Here is a 15,799-nt window from a genome sequence, read left to right on the forward strand (position 1 = left end):
CACATTCTTGAGTGTGGTGCCAATCTTGCTGGTTTTGTGCCATGGAACCTTTTTCCCAGACCAGAGGGATGGAAAGGAGGAGATGTTTTTTTGTGTGTAGCTCAGAGACACAAAGGGAACAGGCAGTGTCCCTATAAAGCGATTTGAAGCAGTGTGTCCTGGAGCTGCTACTGAGTAGATAAACTTTTCTAAGCTGCCTGAGGTGAGTCTTGTCTGCCTGGAGTTGATGCTGAGTCAAGCTTGCAGACACAGTCTCCCAAAATGTGTCAACTGTTGCACCTGTTCAAGCAACCCATTCCTTTATGCTGATGTTGGGGAGAGTTTGGGCTGAAGGTCTCAGATTAAGACTTACTTAATTTTGAGTTAACAGACCAAGATCAGCTTGCACTCTTCTTCCTTCACTGATTTCCATCTGTTTCTCTGTCTGCAAACCCACTGTGAAACAAATAATTCTGGCATATGAATTGAAAGAGAAAATCCCCCAGAACTCCTGTGGCTTCTCCAGAGATGGCTCAGCATGAGTGTCTGAAACTGGACGTTGGTACTGTAGAAGTGCTGCTTGGCTACAAATGATGCTCATTCTATGTGGAATAGGGAAATGTGGCTGTGGTTCTTCTTCCTTTTTTTCTGTCTTAATACACTGTTGTCTTGCCTTTCACAGAGCCCAGCCCAGTTCTTGATCTCAAGGCAGAGTATGTTGGTGTGACTTCTGTCAACTTAACATGGGAGGTGAATGACAATGCTTCCCACTCCTACGCGTACAGGATAGAGGTTACAGAAGATATGACTGTTAGAAACGTGACATCCAGTGGCCTCAAAGCAGAAATTACTGGATTAATTCCTGGGACAATGTACAGCTTCACTGTATTTGCAGTAGCGGCTGATAATGAGACGGAAGGAGAAGGAATGTCCATAGGCCTGTATACGAGTAAGTCACAGTTTCTTGCATCCTTGTTCCTGGTGGTCTGTATTTTGCTGTGGAGCACAGGGCTCTTCCCACCTGCCTGAGAGTTGTAATTTAATATAGCTGCAGGCAGAGGTGATGATTTGGTCCTGGAGCTGGATATGGCCAATCTTCCAAGCATGAGGTGTTGAAGTGTAGAAGTAGTATTGCCCTGATGGAAAGCTGTTGGTGAATTTTGCCCCTAGGCTGTCAACGAAGAGAGACATTTCCCCGATAACTAATATCTTCCAAATTTGGGAAAGGGGCCTTTGCATTCATTTCCTAGAGGATGGGGGCCTCAGATTTTCCTTTTAAGGGCTCCCACACACAGAATATTGTGCCAGGGGAGCTTGAGTGATTTGGGGGCCTGTAGCTGCGATCGGGCTGCAGCCGGGAGAGTGAGATTCAGGCAGTGCTAGTTCAGAAGAACTCCTTTTGCCATCCAGCTCCTTGCCATGTTAAGTATCAAAAGTCTTGATGTATGGTGTTGGAGGAACCATTTTGGAGCTGGCCTCCAAGGCAGTAGCCCAGCCTGGTCATTCCACAGAGTGCATTTGAAAGAAAACAGATGACTATTGTTGTGATTTCTGTTTTTCTGAAATATCCATGCAGTCAATACGCAAAAGTTTCACCTGTGCTGGTCTGGCTGTGAGGGCTAGTTACCCTCTATTGAAGATGTGCAGAGAATAGGGTGCTGGAAGAGGGGTTTGGGAGATGTTCTCTCTGCTATGAGAGTGAAGCGCAGGGCATGAGGATTGGAGAAGGGAGTCAGGGTCATCACCTCTGTTCCTCTTCTTGTACTATTTCATCTTCCTTGTTTTTGCTGTGTGGAGTTGCACCTCCACTGTCTTTCCCCTCCACTTTTCTCGCCTTCCTGCCTACCTCTCTGGATTCCCAGGGAAAGCCATGGGAGTTCTGTCACAGTGATTGCCTGTGCTGCTCATGCCTTTGCCTGTGAAAGGAAGGTGAATCATGCTTGAGATGGCTCTGTCTCATTTTCCTGTTACTCAGCTACTGATGCAAAAGCCTCTAGGAGTGTCTGGTGATGTTGGCTGCTCCTGTATTTAGAACCATGAGTGGTGGGAAGAGAATGAAGTACTGATGTGCCTGTGTTTCTTCTGTCCGTGCCTGTGAGCAGCTGTTCTTACAGGCTGACAGATTGTTGTCTTGCCTTTCACAGAGCCCAGCCCAGTTCTTGATCTCAAGGCAGAATATGTTGGTGTGACTTCTGTCAACTTGACATGGGAGGTGAATGACAATGCTTCCCACTCCTACACGTACAGGATAGAGGTTGCAGAAGATATGCGTATTTGGAATGCGACATCCAATGGCCCCAAAGCAGAAATTACTGATTTAATTCCTGGGACAATGTACAATTTCACTGTATTTGCAGTAGCAGCTGATAATGAGACGGAAGGAGAAGGAAGGTCCATAGACCTGTATACAAGTAAGTCACAGTTTCTTGCAGCCCTCTTCTTAGTTGTCTGTATTTCCTGTGGGGCACAGGGCTCTTTCCACCTGCCCAAGGGTCAAGATGTAATACTGCTGCAGACAGAGGTGCTGTGCTTTCCCTGCCTGCAATGAGAGATGTTTGTGTGGAAGAGATATAGCCTTCTTTTAAAAAACAAAGTGAAACACCTCAGAAATGGTAGTTGTTGAAGTTGGTCATTAAGGCCTGTGACACAATGAACTCTTCCCATGAACTTCCTTCCTGTCCTGGGATTTGCATGGGTACTTTTGATGCCTTCACTTCTTGGAGGATCAGGGCCTCAGAACGTTCTTTTAAAGGGCTTCCACACAGAGACAATGTGTTGTGCCCGGGGAACTTTTGTGGGCCTGTGGCTGCCATTGGGCTGGGTCAGGAGAGTGAACTTTAGGCAACACTAGCTCAGGAGTGCAATCATGGCATGACCCAGGTAAGCTGCTTCTTTGCCACCTTCCATCACCTCTGTTCCTCTTTCAGTGATATTTGAAATTCCTACCTTATGAGGTGGACAGATACACCACTATCTCCTTTCACCAATCCCCCTGCAACTTTGTGTCTTTCCTGACCATATCTCTGAATTCCCAAGGAAAATCCTGTGAGTGCTGGCATTGTGGTGACCTGTGCTCCTGCTTTGGAGTGCCAGGGAGATGAATGCCACTCGAGATTACTTTCCAACAGTTTTCTCTTAGCTGCCCACTGGTGCAGCAGGCTCCCACAGTGCCGGGCGATGTCGTTGGGCTCCTCCTGCACTCTGAACCATGAGTGGTGGGAAGGGAATGAAGTACTGATGTGCCTGTGTTTCTTCTGTCCATGCCTGTGAGCAGCTGTTCTTTCAGGCTGACAGGTTGTCTTGCCTTTCACAGAGCCCAGCCCAGTTCTTGATCTCAAGGCAGAATATGTTGGTGTGACTTCTGTCAACTTGACATGGGAGGTGAATGACAATGCTTCCCACTCCTACACGTACAGGATAGAGGTCACAGAAGATATGACTGTTAGGAACGTGACATCCAGTGGCCGCAAAGCAGAAATTACTGATTTAATTCCTGGGACAATGTACAGCTTCACTGTATTTGCAGTAGTGGCTGATGAGACAGAAGGAGAAGGAAGGTCCATAGACCTGTATACAAGTAAGTCACAGTTTCTTGCATCCTTGTTCCTGGTGGTCTGTATTTTGCTGTGGGGCACAGGGCTCTGCCCACCTGCCCAAGGGTTGAAATACAACATGCTTAGGCAGAAATGCTGCACACAGCCTACCTAGAGTCAGCCATGTTAATGTGTGGAAGGGGGGTTTTGGTGTTTGGTGTTTGTAGGGGGCTTTGGTGCCCTCTCTTCCCTGTGGATGAGGCCCTCAGATCCTGAGCCATGAGTGGTGCACACAGAGTGTGCATTGTGCCTGGGGAACTTCTGCCTCTGGAGGGGCCCGTGGCTGCAGCTGGGCTGTGGGCAGCATTGTGCTGGGTGCCTGTCAGCCACACTGCTTTGTGCAGCTCATCTGCAGGCAGGAGAAGGTTGAGTTACGCCTGCGTTCCTCATGTGAGGCACTGGGACTATTTTCCCCCTTGTTGTGATTAGATGCTACTTTGTCCTTTCCTTTTTTTTTGTCCCACTATGACTGAGGTGAAATGAATCTGTCCCAGAGCTCCCCAGTGGGTTTTCCAAAGGGGCTGTGGGATGAACTTGTTAAGAGAGTTGCTGGTACTCTGTAAGTGCTGCTTGGCAACTCATAGTCTCAGTCTGTCTGAAACATCGAAGCATGGTTGTGCCTCTCTCAGTTTACAGAGACCTTTCTTCTCAGTGTTACTGCTACATTAACTTTTTAAATATCTTTTTGTATCTGGTCATAAGGTTGCAGTTTTTATATTGTGTCCTAGAAGACTCTCACCCAAACTGACATGTTGTAGTTGCTGTTTCTAAGGATGGCTACTGGTATGCTCTTAATGCACAGAGCTTATATTCGTTTTCTTGTTTGTTGGCCACTAAGAGTTTTATGTAGTTGTACAGGGAGTTAGTGTCAGTCTACATACTACTCTAAGAATGTTCTTTGTGTAGTATATTAAAGAGTTGAACATCATTTTGAAAACATTGCTGATCTTGACAGATACTCAGCCCAGGTTTTCCCAGTAACGCTGTCTGTAGAGGAGTTACAGAGCACAGAATGGGTCTGTGTACTTGTCTTTCTCATGGGGTAACAAGTCCTTATGTAGGCAGTAAATGCCATGTGGGCATCTTTTTAAAAGTGAAAAGGAAAACTGAAATTTTACAAACATTTATACACATAACATACAAATAGTCAGCTTTTTCTATTAAGGACAACACTAGATTTATTACTCCTCTTTTTTGTTATTCTTTTTTCTTTTGGCAGAACCTGCCTCAGTGAATTCATTTTGGTGTGAACCAGTGGCCAAGCAGCCTTTCCTAACGCTGAAATGGAAATGTCCTTCTGGTAACAGCTCTGGCTTCAGAATTATAATATCTAATATAAGTAATTCAGGGAAAAATGAAGAAGATGCTCCACCCTGCATGGGAGAAGGCTCAGAGGAAACCTTCAAAACAAAATCTTTAGATTATTTCACCACCTATAATGTTACTATTATAACTGTTTCAAATGGTTCTGAAAGCTCTCCAGTGTACGGGCTGTGTCACACAAGCATTACTGGTAAGCATTAAGATTTGAGAATGAAAGACATTTGTAGGACAAAAGTATTAACTTCATGGTTGTAGAATACCAGAGTTGGTATGATACATTATCAGCCTAAAAATTATGAATAAAGCACTACATTAATGCAAAGTCTAATGTGATGCACGATAAATATGCATTATATGAACAGCATCAGTATTACAGAATTTTTTTGTTTGGAAAATTTCTATCAGTCCTTAACATGCTAAAAAATATTTTTGTTGATAGACCCACCTCATCCAAGTGAAGCTCCTTCAGTCAAGGTAGTCAGTCACAGCTCATTGTCTGTTGAATTCTCTGATTTTGATTCATTGTATGGTCCATTAAAAGCCTACGCAGTAATGATCACAACAGAACAAGGTAAGATGTTATGACATTAGCTATGTGAAACAATTTATCAGATGGCATTATGTTTTAGACTCTAAATAGGTGTTAAATGGACAGAGAAAAAGCTGACAGTATTTTCAATCACCTTTCAAAAATCATGTTTGCTTTGTCAGATCACTCCTTATTTTCAGTAAGCCCATTTTCAGTTGGTCTTTTATTTCCTGACTTATCCTCGTACATAGGTCTCATATGTACTGCCCCTATGCTGTTGTCAAACTGATTTACCAGTGATTCCCTTCCTCAAGATGGTGTAGTATCTTTTCTTCTCCTCACCCCCCCTGCCCCCGTACCCCCAAATAATTGTCAGAGCAGCTAACACAAGCAGCTTTGCAACTTGGAATGTTTTTCCCATCCTTTCTTCAGCTGGAAGATGTCTGCAGTAAGATCTTAAAAAGAAGAGGGCTTTCCTCCTGATTTTACTTAAAACACTTTTAACTGAGAGAGATGGCATGCAGGTGGAAGGCTTGATTAGCATTGACAGCATTAATGCTGTGGGAGGTTGGATGTCACAGAAAACCAGAGAGTGGTCTGTCAAACTGGTGTCTTTAAAACATCAAAACTGAGAAATATCTTTAATTGATGAATGTCTAGTGTTGAATCATTAAATGAAGGAACTTACCTTTGCAGCATAGTTTCCAGTTGAACAACTTTTCATTTCTGCCAGTGCAGTGAAGGAATAAAGCACCTGGTGGAGATATTTTCTGCCAAGTAGAATTTGACATTCATGCTTATCCTTTGTTATAACACTGGAAATTCATCTTACAGAATTTTGACCATAGATCTTTTTTCTATGGTTTTCCACATAATACATGTCCAAGAAATATTTGTGTGTGTGTGTGTGTACATATATATAATATAAATAGGAATTTTCTGTACTACTGTTATAGGTATATGTATATATATCATATCAGTGCAGAAAATACCTACTTTTCACATGCCTACTCAACTACCCCAGAGTTGCTGGTTTGAATGCCAGTCTCTTGCGTGCAGCTCTGCTTGTACTTTCAGCCAGTCCTGGTTAGTCATGATGAGATTTGGTGCATTCTTCTTTAATTATAAGGTATTCAAGAAAGAGAAAAATAATGCAGGAAGATTGCCTGCCTTTACAATGTAGAGTGAGTGCTTTGATAGGAGCAGAACATAACCTTACAGCCAAGCATTGCTTCAGCTGTATGGTGTTCAATTAGCACAAATATTCTTGAGATGTGTTTCGCTGTTCTAAAACAGACATCATTGCCTTTAGGATAGACAGAGGGGACTTTGTCTAGGTAAGGAATAGTGTCTGTTTTAGGATGATATCCAAGACATCCACAAGGTGCTGCAGGTATAACCTGGGATTCCTGTTGGATTGGAAACTAGGGACAAGACAGGACATAAAACATATCTCAGGTAGCATATAGAACACACTTTTCAAGGTAACTTAGTTAATTGCACCCTCAGCTGCTTTTAATGAAGTCTAGCTAGTGCTTTAGAAGAGTTGTCTTGCACCCTGTTCCTGCACAGTTACAGTTGATGGGAGCTTTGCTGCTGGTGGCAGTGAGCCACCAGCTCACTGGTGTCAGAGCAACCCTTGTTTCTACACAACTCTACAAAACTTAGAGTTTTTCCCTCTTTCAGAGCTCTCACAAGGCTTCTCCTTTTTAAAGATGAATTCAATACTATATCTGCTTTTAGAAGGAGCTTTTAGCTTTGTAAAGGCAGTCACTAGAGAGCAGTGTATGCAAACTTCAGTCAAATGAGCAAGATTCTTCGTTCTCCCTCAACACTGAATATTTGTGTCAGTTTGCTTGCTCTTGAGTTGTTGGATAACTGGTAGATTGAGTTTGTTTATTACCTCTTTGGTTATATGTGCCTCAACTGTATGATTGCTTCAAGTTTCTAAGATTCATCTTCTATAACAGATACTGTGAAGTGGTGCTGTTCTGTGAACGGTTGGTCGCTGCTCACTGTGGTAGCCTGGTTTTAGTCTTCTGGAAAGGAAACTTTTCTGATCAGCATTTTGTCCACTGCTTGTCTATGTCAAGAAAAGGCAGAAATTACCTCTTTCATTTCTTAGGGTTTAGGTGTGAGACTTCTTGTAAGATAGAACAAGGAACAAGGTCAGGACAAGTTTAGTGTCACCCTGAATGAGGCTTGATGCTGTTTGGGTAGCACAGTGTTACCAAATACCGATTGACTTTTTCTACACCATTTGCACTGTAGTCTCTACATATGATAGTTGATAGAACATATATTGATATAGATTACTTGGCTAGTGAAGCTTGTCCATGGGGCACCAGGTTCCACCACTAATGTACCTTTACGCAGAAGCTCTGCTTTGTGGGGCAGAAGTAAAACCAAAAGCAGATTGAAACAAGTAACACAGGGAAATAGGGAGGTAGTGCAGTAGATTGCACTGCAGTAGAAGAGATTTCTGAGATTATCTGTTGCACTTAGCCTTTCATTTCAGGCAATACTTATGGAGTAATGTCAACTGCGGTTAATGCGATCATCTCAACCATTGTGCCAACTGATATAAAACCGGTGGATGATGTATATACCACATATATCCTTGTTTTTTCCTGAAGGTTATGAGTCTTTGAAGTCTAAATTGAACAACACATACAAAGATTTCAAGAAGAAGAAGACAACTACCTATGTTACATATGTCATAGAAACAGAGCAGGCAGAATCACCTTCTTTCCATTCTCAGAATGGTAAAAACATCGTTAATGTAGGCAAGGGAAATACAATGTATGGCTACGAAAACGGACCATTGATTCCACTTCTTTCATACAGGTATTTATTTCAAATCACTGTTTTGTTAAGTTTTCTGCAATTGAAATCTAAAAGATCATCTAATGGAAAGATTACAGATCTTGCTTAAGGCTGTTAAATGAAAGTATAACGTACCTGGTTCTTTTTGGTTTTTTTCCTTCTCCCTTTTCAACAGGGCATGTGTTGCAGGTTTCACTAATATAACCTTTATGGCCAACGTGATTGAGGGGGAAGACAGTTATGTGTCATTTTCACCCTGTTCTGAACCGGTTTTACTACCCCAGGATCCAGGTATAGTTAATGTCAAATATAGGACTGGCGGCTTGGCACATACACAGTGTGTGGAGATTCCTTAATTATGGCAAGTTTCATAATACCAAAACACCCATTGGTTTCTCTGTGTGAAATGTTTCTAGCTTTGCAGTGACACTACTCTGTAAATTCATACCTTGCTAGTTCTACAGGTGATCCCTTTTTAACATGTATGACTTCCACTGGAGAGTAGCCAAAAGCTGTGCTACTCGTGGCATGCTATAAGGGATTGGATGGCACAGTGAGACTTTGGTATAGCAACAAGGAGCAAAAAGAAACTGATGTTCCAACAGTTCTGGTAAACTAGAAGCAGGTATATTGGAATGCAGATACTGGTCCCTCGATCCCAATTTTTTATTAATTTATCATATTTTTATTATTCTTACTGAGGTTTCAATAGCGGTGCTGCCAAAGGACACAGTAAAGGCGAGATATTTAGTAGAGTAGAGCATGCTCTGTCACCTGTAAGGTTCTGCTGTAGTATGTTGATTGAATTAGATCATTACTGAAGAAGTAGATCAGTAATGAGTAATACTTGTTCTCTTTTATCAGGCATTATTGCTGGAGTGGTTATTGGATGCCTTTTAGCCATATTTGCTGTCGTCGCTATAGGGGGTTTCATATTCTGGAGAAGGAGAAGGTAATGTATGTTTATAATTGTAGTGGTTGTGTTGAGGAGCACCAGTATTTCACTTCTGTATCTTTCTCTGTATCATTACACCTCTGTAATGATGCTTTAAAATACTTTGTATTAAAAATGTTGTTTGTATGTTAGAGATTAGAATTGAAGTATCAAACCAGTTGTTAAATCACTTCGTTTAACCCCATAGTTACAAACTAATGAGTTCAGAAGAGCTAAATAAAATAAATCTTAATGAATAGAATCATAGAATGGCTTAGGTTGGAAAGGACCTTAAAGATCATCTCCAATCCCCCTGCCATGGCAACTTCCACCAGGCCAGGTTACTCAAATCCGTGTCCAACCTGGCATTGAACACTGACAGGATTGGGGCATCCACAACTTCTCTGGGCAACCTGTTCTAGTGCCTCACCATTCAGGCATGCTGATGAAGTCATTCACTTAGAAATGAGCAAACATCACAAATTATTGTGCTAAAAGGCATATGTAATTGTATCTTATATGGTTTGATTTTAAGTTTTCCATTAATATCCTTTTTAACTTCCTGTCACGTGAAACTTCCATTTTAGAATTTCCAGAAGCTGATGGGTTGCCTAAGGTTTGAGCTGATCTCTCAGTTTCCAGTCTTTTCCAAATAATCTGGGATGTAAGAGTCCACAAAGGCTTTTTTCTGCTTCTGATCATGTAGTGCCTCCTTTCTTAAGAGTTAACTCTAAGGCCTTTAGTCCAGCTTTCTTAGTTTGTTTGATTAACTGCTGTTGTTTTCCAAATTGTGTCCAATAACTGTGTACAATAATGAGAACGTTTATTTTCATTCAACAACCACTTTCGGTATGACTGACACATCACTGTTGAAGACTTACTGTAGGGATTCTGGTATTAGTAGCAGTTCTCCTGAGATGTTACCTAGCAATGCAGATCCCTCAGATGTACTTATTCCACCCAAATATGTGCTTTATGTTCAGGCTTTATACTCTGGTTGCAACAGAAAGAAATAGAAAGAACAACATCACCCAATAAAGGATGAAGTATTTTATTTTTATTCCAGGTGTAAGGTTTGCCTCAGGAGTTGGGTTTTTTTTTTCACAGAATGAGGTGCTTTAAAAGAAATTGTTCTCAGCAGGCACAGGAGATAGCTGTCATCAGAAATCTCATATGCATTCCATTAAATTCTACTGTGAACCTACGTGTTGTTTTCTTTCACCTTACAGGAAAGATAAAAGAAATACTGAAGTGTCCTTTTCTCCAATTAAGTAAGTCCATATCCTTTCACATGTTGTTTTTTGAGATCAAGTGATATTTGCAATAATTACTCTGAACCCAGATACTTGTTTTCTGTGCAGTTTTATATAGAATTTTGAAGTATTAATTCCTCATGGAATTTAAAGACCTCAGCCTCCAGACTAAAAATAATCATATTGATCAGGACTTCTAGAGCCACTGCAGAGATTTGTGTTCACTTCATGAATCACTATTAGACACACAAATTCTCCACATGGTTTTGAAAAACAGGATGTTTGATGTTTTGTGCACATTGAGGGAACAAACCAAATTGTTGATAAAGTGCATGTAGGCAAAATGAGCACTGTAACCTGAATTTTTTCTATTGTTTGTGACTACTGTGTGCTGAGCCCTTAATTCAGATAATGTTGTGATTGTAAAAGCTGGCCATGGGGTAGTAACCATAATAAATTGGAAGTCACAGGCAGTGCAGTTGAACAACATTGTTGGTTCTTGCCCCCATTTTTGTGCTGATGGAAAGGCATGGCCAGAGCATCCCATGAAATCCCACCTGTGTAGACTTTGATAGTTGACATAAAATACACCAGAGAATAGGGCCCATCCAATGGGAGTAAGTGGCTGACTGACACCTTCTGCAGTGTTCCTCTCCTGAAGGATGTACTATTCTCTCCTTGGTTTAACAGAGCAGTTATGTGCTATGCTTGATACCCTGTCCCCTGTAAATGCACAGTTTTGTGGCTGCAACTAACAGTCATGCTTTCATTCTTAGATTCACATAGTGAAAAATACAACTGCATGTGTCTAATCAGCCTTTTTTTCTTCCCCCTTCTCTCCCCTGAAGGGTCAAGAAGTAAGTAAAGAACACTTTCTAACACATTGACTGAATTAATCCATGGTTTCTTGACCTAATACCAGTTGCTAATAGATGGCTTTTCTCATTTTAGATCAAAAATGATTAAAGTGGAGAACTTTGAGTCCTACTTTAAGAAGCAGCAAGCTGACTCCAACTGTGGTTTTGCAGAAGAGTATGAGGTATGTGTCCTCAGTGGAGAGAGCTTCATGACAAATATTTTTGGCAAGTCAAATCAGCTTTCCTCTGGAGCATACACAAGGCTTACTGAAGGGAAAGAGAAGGATCCTTTATTATAGAGACTGTTAAGCCGTATGTATAGCCTTCCCTTCTCCTATGCAGCTCTAAATTTAGTTGAAGTGCATGTCCTGAATTACTACCACTACTTGTGAGCTTACAGCATGGCCTGCTGGTCAGAGCTGTCACCAGAGACAGGATGTCCTGAGTCCTTGCCCTAGTCAACACTGCAGAGTTAGCCTGGGGGATGCTATTTAACTTTTACACTTCTTTTTTCTCATCTTGGAGGGTTTTTTAATACACAGCAAGACAGGTCTCTTGCTAATTTCACTGACTTCTTCAGTGTGTAGGTGTGATTTGCAAACCACACCTGTGAATAGCTCAGAGGAGCAGTCTGAGAAAAAGCAATTATGATTTGCTTACTGACCGTAAATATTTTTCTGTGAAATGTGCTAAAGCTCAATTGTTCCAAGGTACAAAGGACAGGAAGGAAGTGTCAGGAAGGATTCTGTGTTGTCATGTCTGCTGTTAAAGAATTAGGTTTTTTTTCTCATCTCCTTGAAGTTTTTAATTGACTTTATTCTTCAAATTCTTTCTGGGATTGTACTTAACAGGCTGGTGCTCCACCTTGCCTTCCTTCAGTGTGTTCATTATGTGTGTGCTCCCTTTCTCCCTGTAATGTCTGTAAAGCTTATGCAAAGTAATTCAGTGCCTTGGGGCCAGAACTAATGTGCCATTGATATCAGTGTTGTGTTTTAGCACAACAGGCTTTTAAAGCCCATCTCTGGTTTTTAAACACACTACAGTTCCTACATTCTGTATTAATCCCTTCTCCATCAGTTTGCCACTGTCACCCTCCCACCCTGTAATAAGATGATTTTTATTGTCATTTATCCCAGTTTAACATGCCTGCTTTTACAGCACAGACCATGAGGGTTTGGGGTATTTTTATCTGTTTGTCATATGTTTGTGTGATTCTGAAACCCAGACCGGGTGCTCATGAATCCTTCTTTTACTGTAGGAACTCAAGTCTGCTGGTGTTCATCAGCCCAAATTTGCTGCTGAACTACCTGAGAACAGGGGAAAAAATAGATACAACAATGTCTTACCATGTGAGTTACTCTCTTTGGTTTTGCGTCTTCTACTGGTCGAATGTTTAAGTGAAAACCTTGGATTTGGCTAATCTGGCTCTACCCAGAGGTTTCAAGTGTTGTCAGTTTCCAAAGCATTGAATTTGAGCTGCTGCTTTCCCAAAATCACTGTATAAGCAAACCTGGAAGAGCTTTCCCTCAAGGATGTTTCTTAAGAAAACTCCTTTAAAGAACTTTCCCTTAATTAAATAACTTTCACTTTCCATTTGTGAGAAACTTGCAGTCCGGGTTGAAAACACAAAAGGATAACAGTTGACCACAGACAGATGTATATGCAGAGCTATAAGAAATATAAGACCAGCTTTGCAGATGAACGGAGAGTCTTAAGCACTGCCAAGCTACCTGTGGGCATCCCAAGGTAGCAGAGTGTAAGAAGGAATTGAAAGGTGAACAGTGATGGGTACTTATGGATGCTTTGGAGGAAAAACATCAGCTGCAATGGCAGCAGGAGACAAATTACTTTTTTTTAATCCAGTAATTAAAACTGTAGTAAATTTTTTGTTGGGTTAGAAATATATAAATAGGCAAAACCATACCATCTTTAAAAATAAAATAAACAGTGTTGTTCTGAGTGTTTATCCTGGCCACTCATTTTTCTGAAGGCTTTCATTATATAAATACTACTAGTTATGATTCCTGAAGTTCTATTCTTATTCTTAAAACGCACATTGTTCCAAAAAACCTCTTATTTAGAAACCATGCATTAGATAAACAGTATTTTTGTGAAAGGTTCCAGTTCTAAAATTCATAATTGTCTTCTCATTTTTTCTGTCTGCAGATGATATTTCTCGTGTTAAACTTTCAAATGAAAGCTCTGGAACTGGTGATTATATTAATGCAAACTATATACCTGTAAGTTGCTTTGTTAGCTGAAATGAAATATAATGTGTGTTTTTCTGATGTAGACTTAGCAGCTCTTAATGATGTTTAAAATCAGTTTTTATGTCTCACTGATGCCCATTTGTGTGTGTATATATATTGATTTTGTTTTTTTCTTCTTAGGGCTATAACTCAAAGAAGGCATTTATTGCTGCACAGGGTCCATTACCCAATACTATAGATGACTTCTGGCAAATGATTTGGGAAAAGAATATCTACTCTATTGTTATGTTGACAAAATGTATGGAACAAGCTCGGGTATGTTTTTATCAAAACTGAACTGTCTCTTGAAGGCAGCTGGATCCCTTCTAATTTTGTAGCAGTTTGGAGACTGCTTTCTTTTAACAACCATCCTCTTGGTGGAGGATTATCTTCTAAATAGGCACAACTTTTCTTTTAAGCTTTTTCCCATTTTCATATTTGCTGACTATTGGAATAGATTGCCTCAGGAGAGTTGTGGAATTGCTATCTTTAAGGGTGGGTTCTTCTCTCTAAAGAATGATTTTGGCAGAGCTTCTTTTGCCCTGGAATAGCCCTTGAGAAGGGTGACATGCTTTCTAGCCCTGCTTCAGGTGGTGTGGTATTTAAGAGTCAGTTGCTTCGTTGCTGTGTGTAATGTGTCTAACTTTGTAACTCTGTTCTTAGACAAAATGTGAGCAGTACTGGCCAGACAAGCAGTCCAAGACCTACGGTGACATTATGGTGACAATGGTCTCAGAAATCGTCCTTCCAGAATGGACAATAAGGGACTTCACTGTAGAAAAGGTAAGTACTGCCTTGGTTTTTAGTTGTTAGTATATAAAATAACCTTGTGCGTATGCAGATACTTGTAATATCTGCTGGACTGAACAATTAGCCACATCAGCAAATACAATGCAGCAGATACGAGCTCAGAGTAAAGTTAAAGGAAAAGAAAATTATTTCAAAGTATTCCCTACTGTAGTGCAAGGAAGAGGGAAACTGGAATATCATTGATCCAAATCCCTGCACATTTTGTAACAGGCATCTTTATTGAAGCTGCCCTTGGCCCAGTGTATATGGCAGGAAGCCCCTACTGTTGCTCCTCTGAAGCCAGTTTTCATTGTCTTGTGAGTTTGTTGTTGGTTTGGTTTGGTTTGTTTTTTAATGTATATTCCTGTAGTCCAACACACCAGAGAGCCACACGGTGCGGCAGTTCCATTTCACCTCCTGGCCGGATCACGGAGTGCCAGAGACAACAGACCTTCTCATCGACTTTAGACACCTCGTTCATCAGTACAACAGTCAAAATCCAGTTGACTCTCCTACTCTGGTGCACTGCAGGTAGGAAAAACGTGTTTCTGTTAGACATGCTTTTATCTTGTGGGTTTTTTATGATCGATTTTTTTTTTTTTTTCCAATGGGATTAAAAACAAAATAAGTTTCTTTGCCTAAAGACATGGGCGGAATTAAAACCTTTGCCTTGTGCTTCAGAAACTAGCAATGCTATGTACGTAGCAAGGTAAGTGGAAAACTTAGCTGAAAAAGTTGTCCTTTCAGGTGCTTTTCAATATAATCTTGTGCTAGTGCAAGGCTGAGAAACCCAGAAGCATATCCCTCCTTCCTCTTGGTGGTGGTAAGAGCCACCCCTCTGGGCTGCCAAGGCTTTTATTACCTGTACCAGTGAAATAATAGGAGGCATCGTACCGGTTTCACTGGCTTTTCATCAGACCAGCAGGGAGCAGGTGGTTGGTAGAAAGCAGTAAATGGCCTCCCCGTGTCGTTGCAGTGCTGGTGTCGGGAGGACGGGGACGTTCATCGCCATTGACCGCCTGATTCAGCAGATGGAGATGGAGAACACTGTGGATGTGTACGGAGTGGTGTACGACCTCCGCATGCACCGGCCTTTAATGGTGCAAACTGAGGTGAGGCTCTCTTGGACCCAGCAGCACATTTTTCGAGTGTGCATAATAATTCAGGAAGCATGGACTCGGGATGTAGCTCAGAACTACAGGAAAATAAGATATTAAGGAGTTAAAATTGTTCTTTATTTAACTTCCCTCCTTCCTGCTCCATCTCTTCTCACAGAAGTAGTTGCAGCCAGGGGCCACCGTACATCCAAGCAAGAGTACTTTGTAGGACTGGCATTTGCAGCTGGAAAGAGCCAAATCCGAAAGCAGACTTTTGTGCAGCTTGTCTTACCCATGTGGGTTTTATCCTTTAGCTGTGAGCCAGAATTATCTTGAGTCAGGTGGTCTCGATGTGCATCTCTTCTTTTGT

At 41.3% G+C, this 15,799-nt stretch overlaps 1 protein-coding gene across 6 annotated transcripts in view; it reads left to right on the forward strand.

Annotated features, from left to right (window-relative positions):
• Positions 1–15,799, forward strand: part of PTPRJ (protein tyrosine phosphatase receptor type J) — a 74,805-nt gene that overhangs the window by 55,354 nt on the left and 3,652 nt on the right. For 3 of the 6 annotated variants that reach the window (XM_064657513.1, XM_064657510.1, XM_064657509.1), the window contains 16 exons: positions 662–928; positions 2,124–2,390; positions 3,293–3,556; positions 4,792–5,085; positions 5,335–5,466; positions 8,061–8,271; positions 8,426–8,541; positions 9,115–9,202; positions 10,414–10,455; positions 11,389–11,476; positions 12,553–12,643; positions 13,461–13,534; positions 13,685–13,819; positions 14,207–14,326; positions 14,703–14,863; positions 15,309–15,444. In XM_064657513.1, the coding sequence (XP_064513583.1) occupies positions 662–928; positions 2,124–2,390; positions 3,293–3,556; positions 4,792–5,085; positions 5,335–5,466; positions 8,061–8,271; positions 8,426–8,541; positions 9,115–9,202; positions 10,414–10,455; positions 11,389–11,476; positions 12,553–12,643; positions 13,461–13,534; positions 13,685–13,819; positions 14,207–14,326; positions 14,703–14,863; positions 15,309–15,444 (2,486 nt within the window). The remainder of the gene's footprint in view (positions 1–661; positions 929–2,123; positions 2,391–3,292; positions 3,557–4,791; positions 5,086–5,334; positions 5,467–8,060; positions 8,272–8,425; positions 8,542–9,114; positions 9,203–10,413; positions 10,456–11,388; positions 11,477–12,552; positions 12,644–13,460; positions 13,535–13,684; positions 13,820–14,206; positions 14,327–14,702; positions 14,864–15,308; positions 15,445–15,799) is intronic. The other 3 variants (XM_064657507.1, XM_064657512.1, XM_064657508.1) reach the window with 3 other exon arrangements.

The sequence above is a fragment of the Pseudopipra pipra genome, chromosome 6 (assembly GCF_036250125.1).
Source record: "Pseudopipra pipra isolate bDixPip1 chromosome 6, bDixPip1.hap1, whole genome shotgun sequence".
NCBI lineage: Eukaryota > Metazoa > Chordata > Aves > Passeriformes > Pipridae > Pseudopipra > Pseudopipra pipra.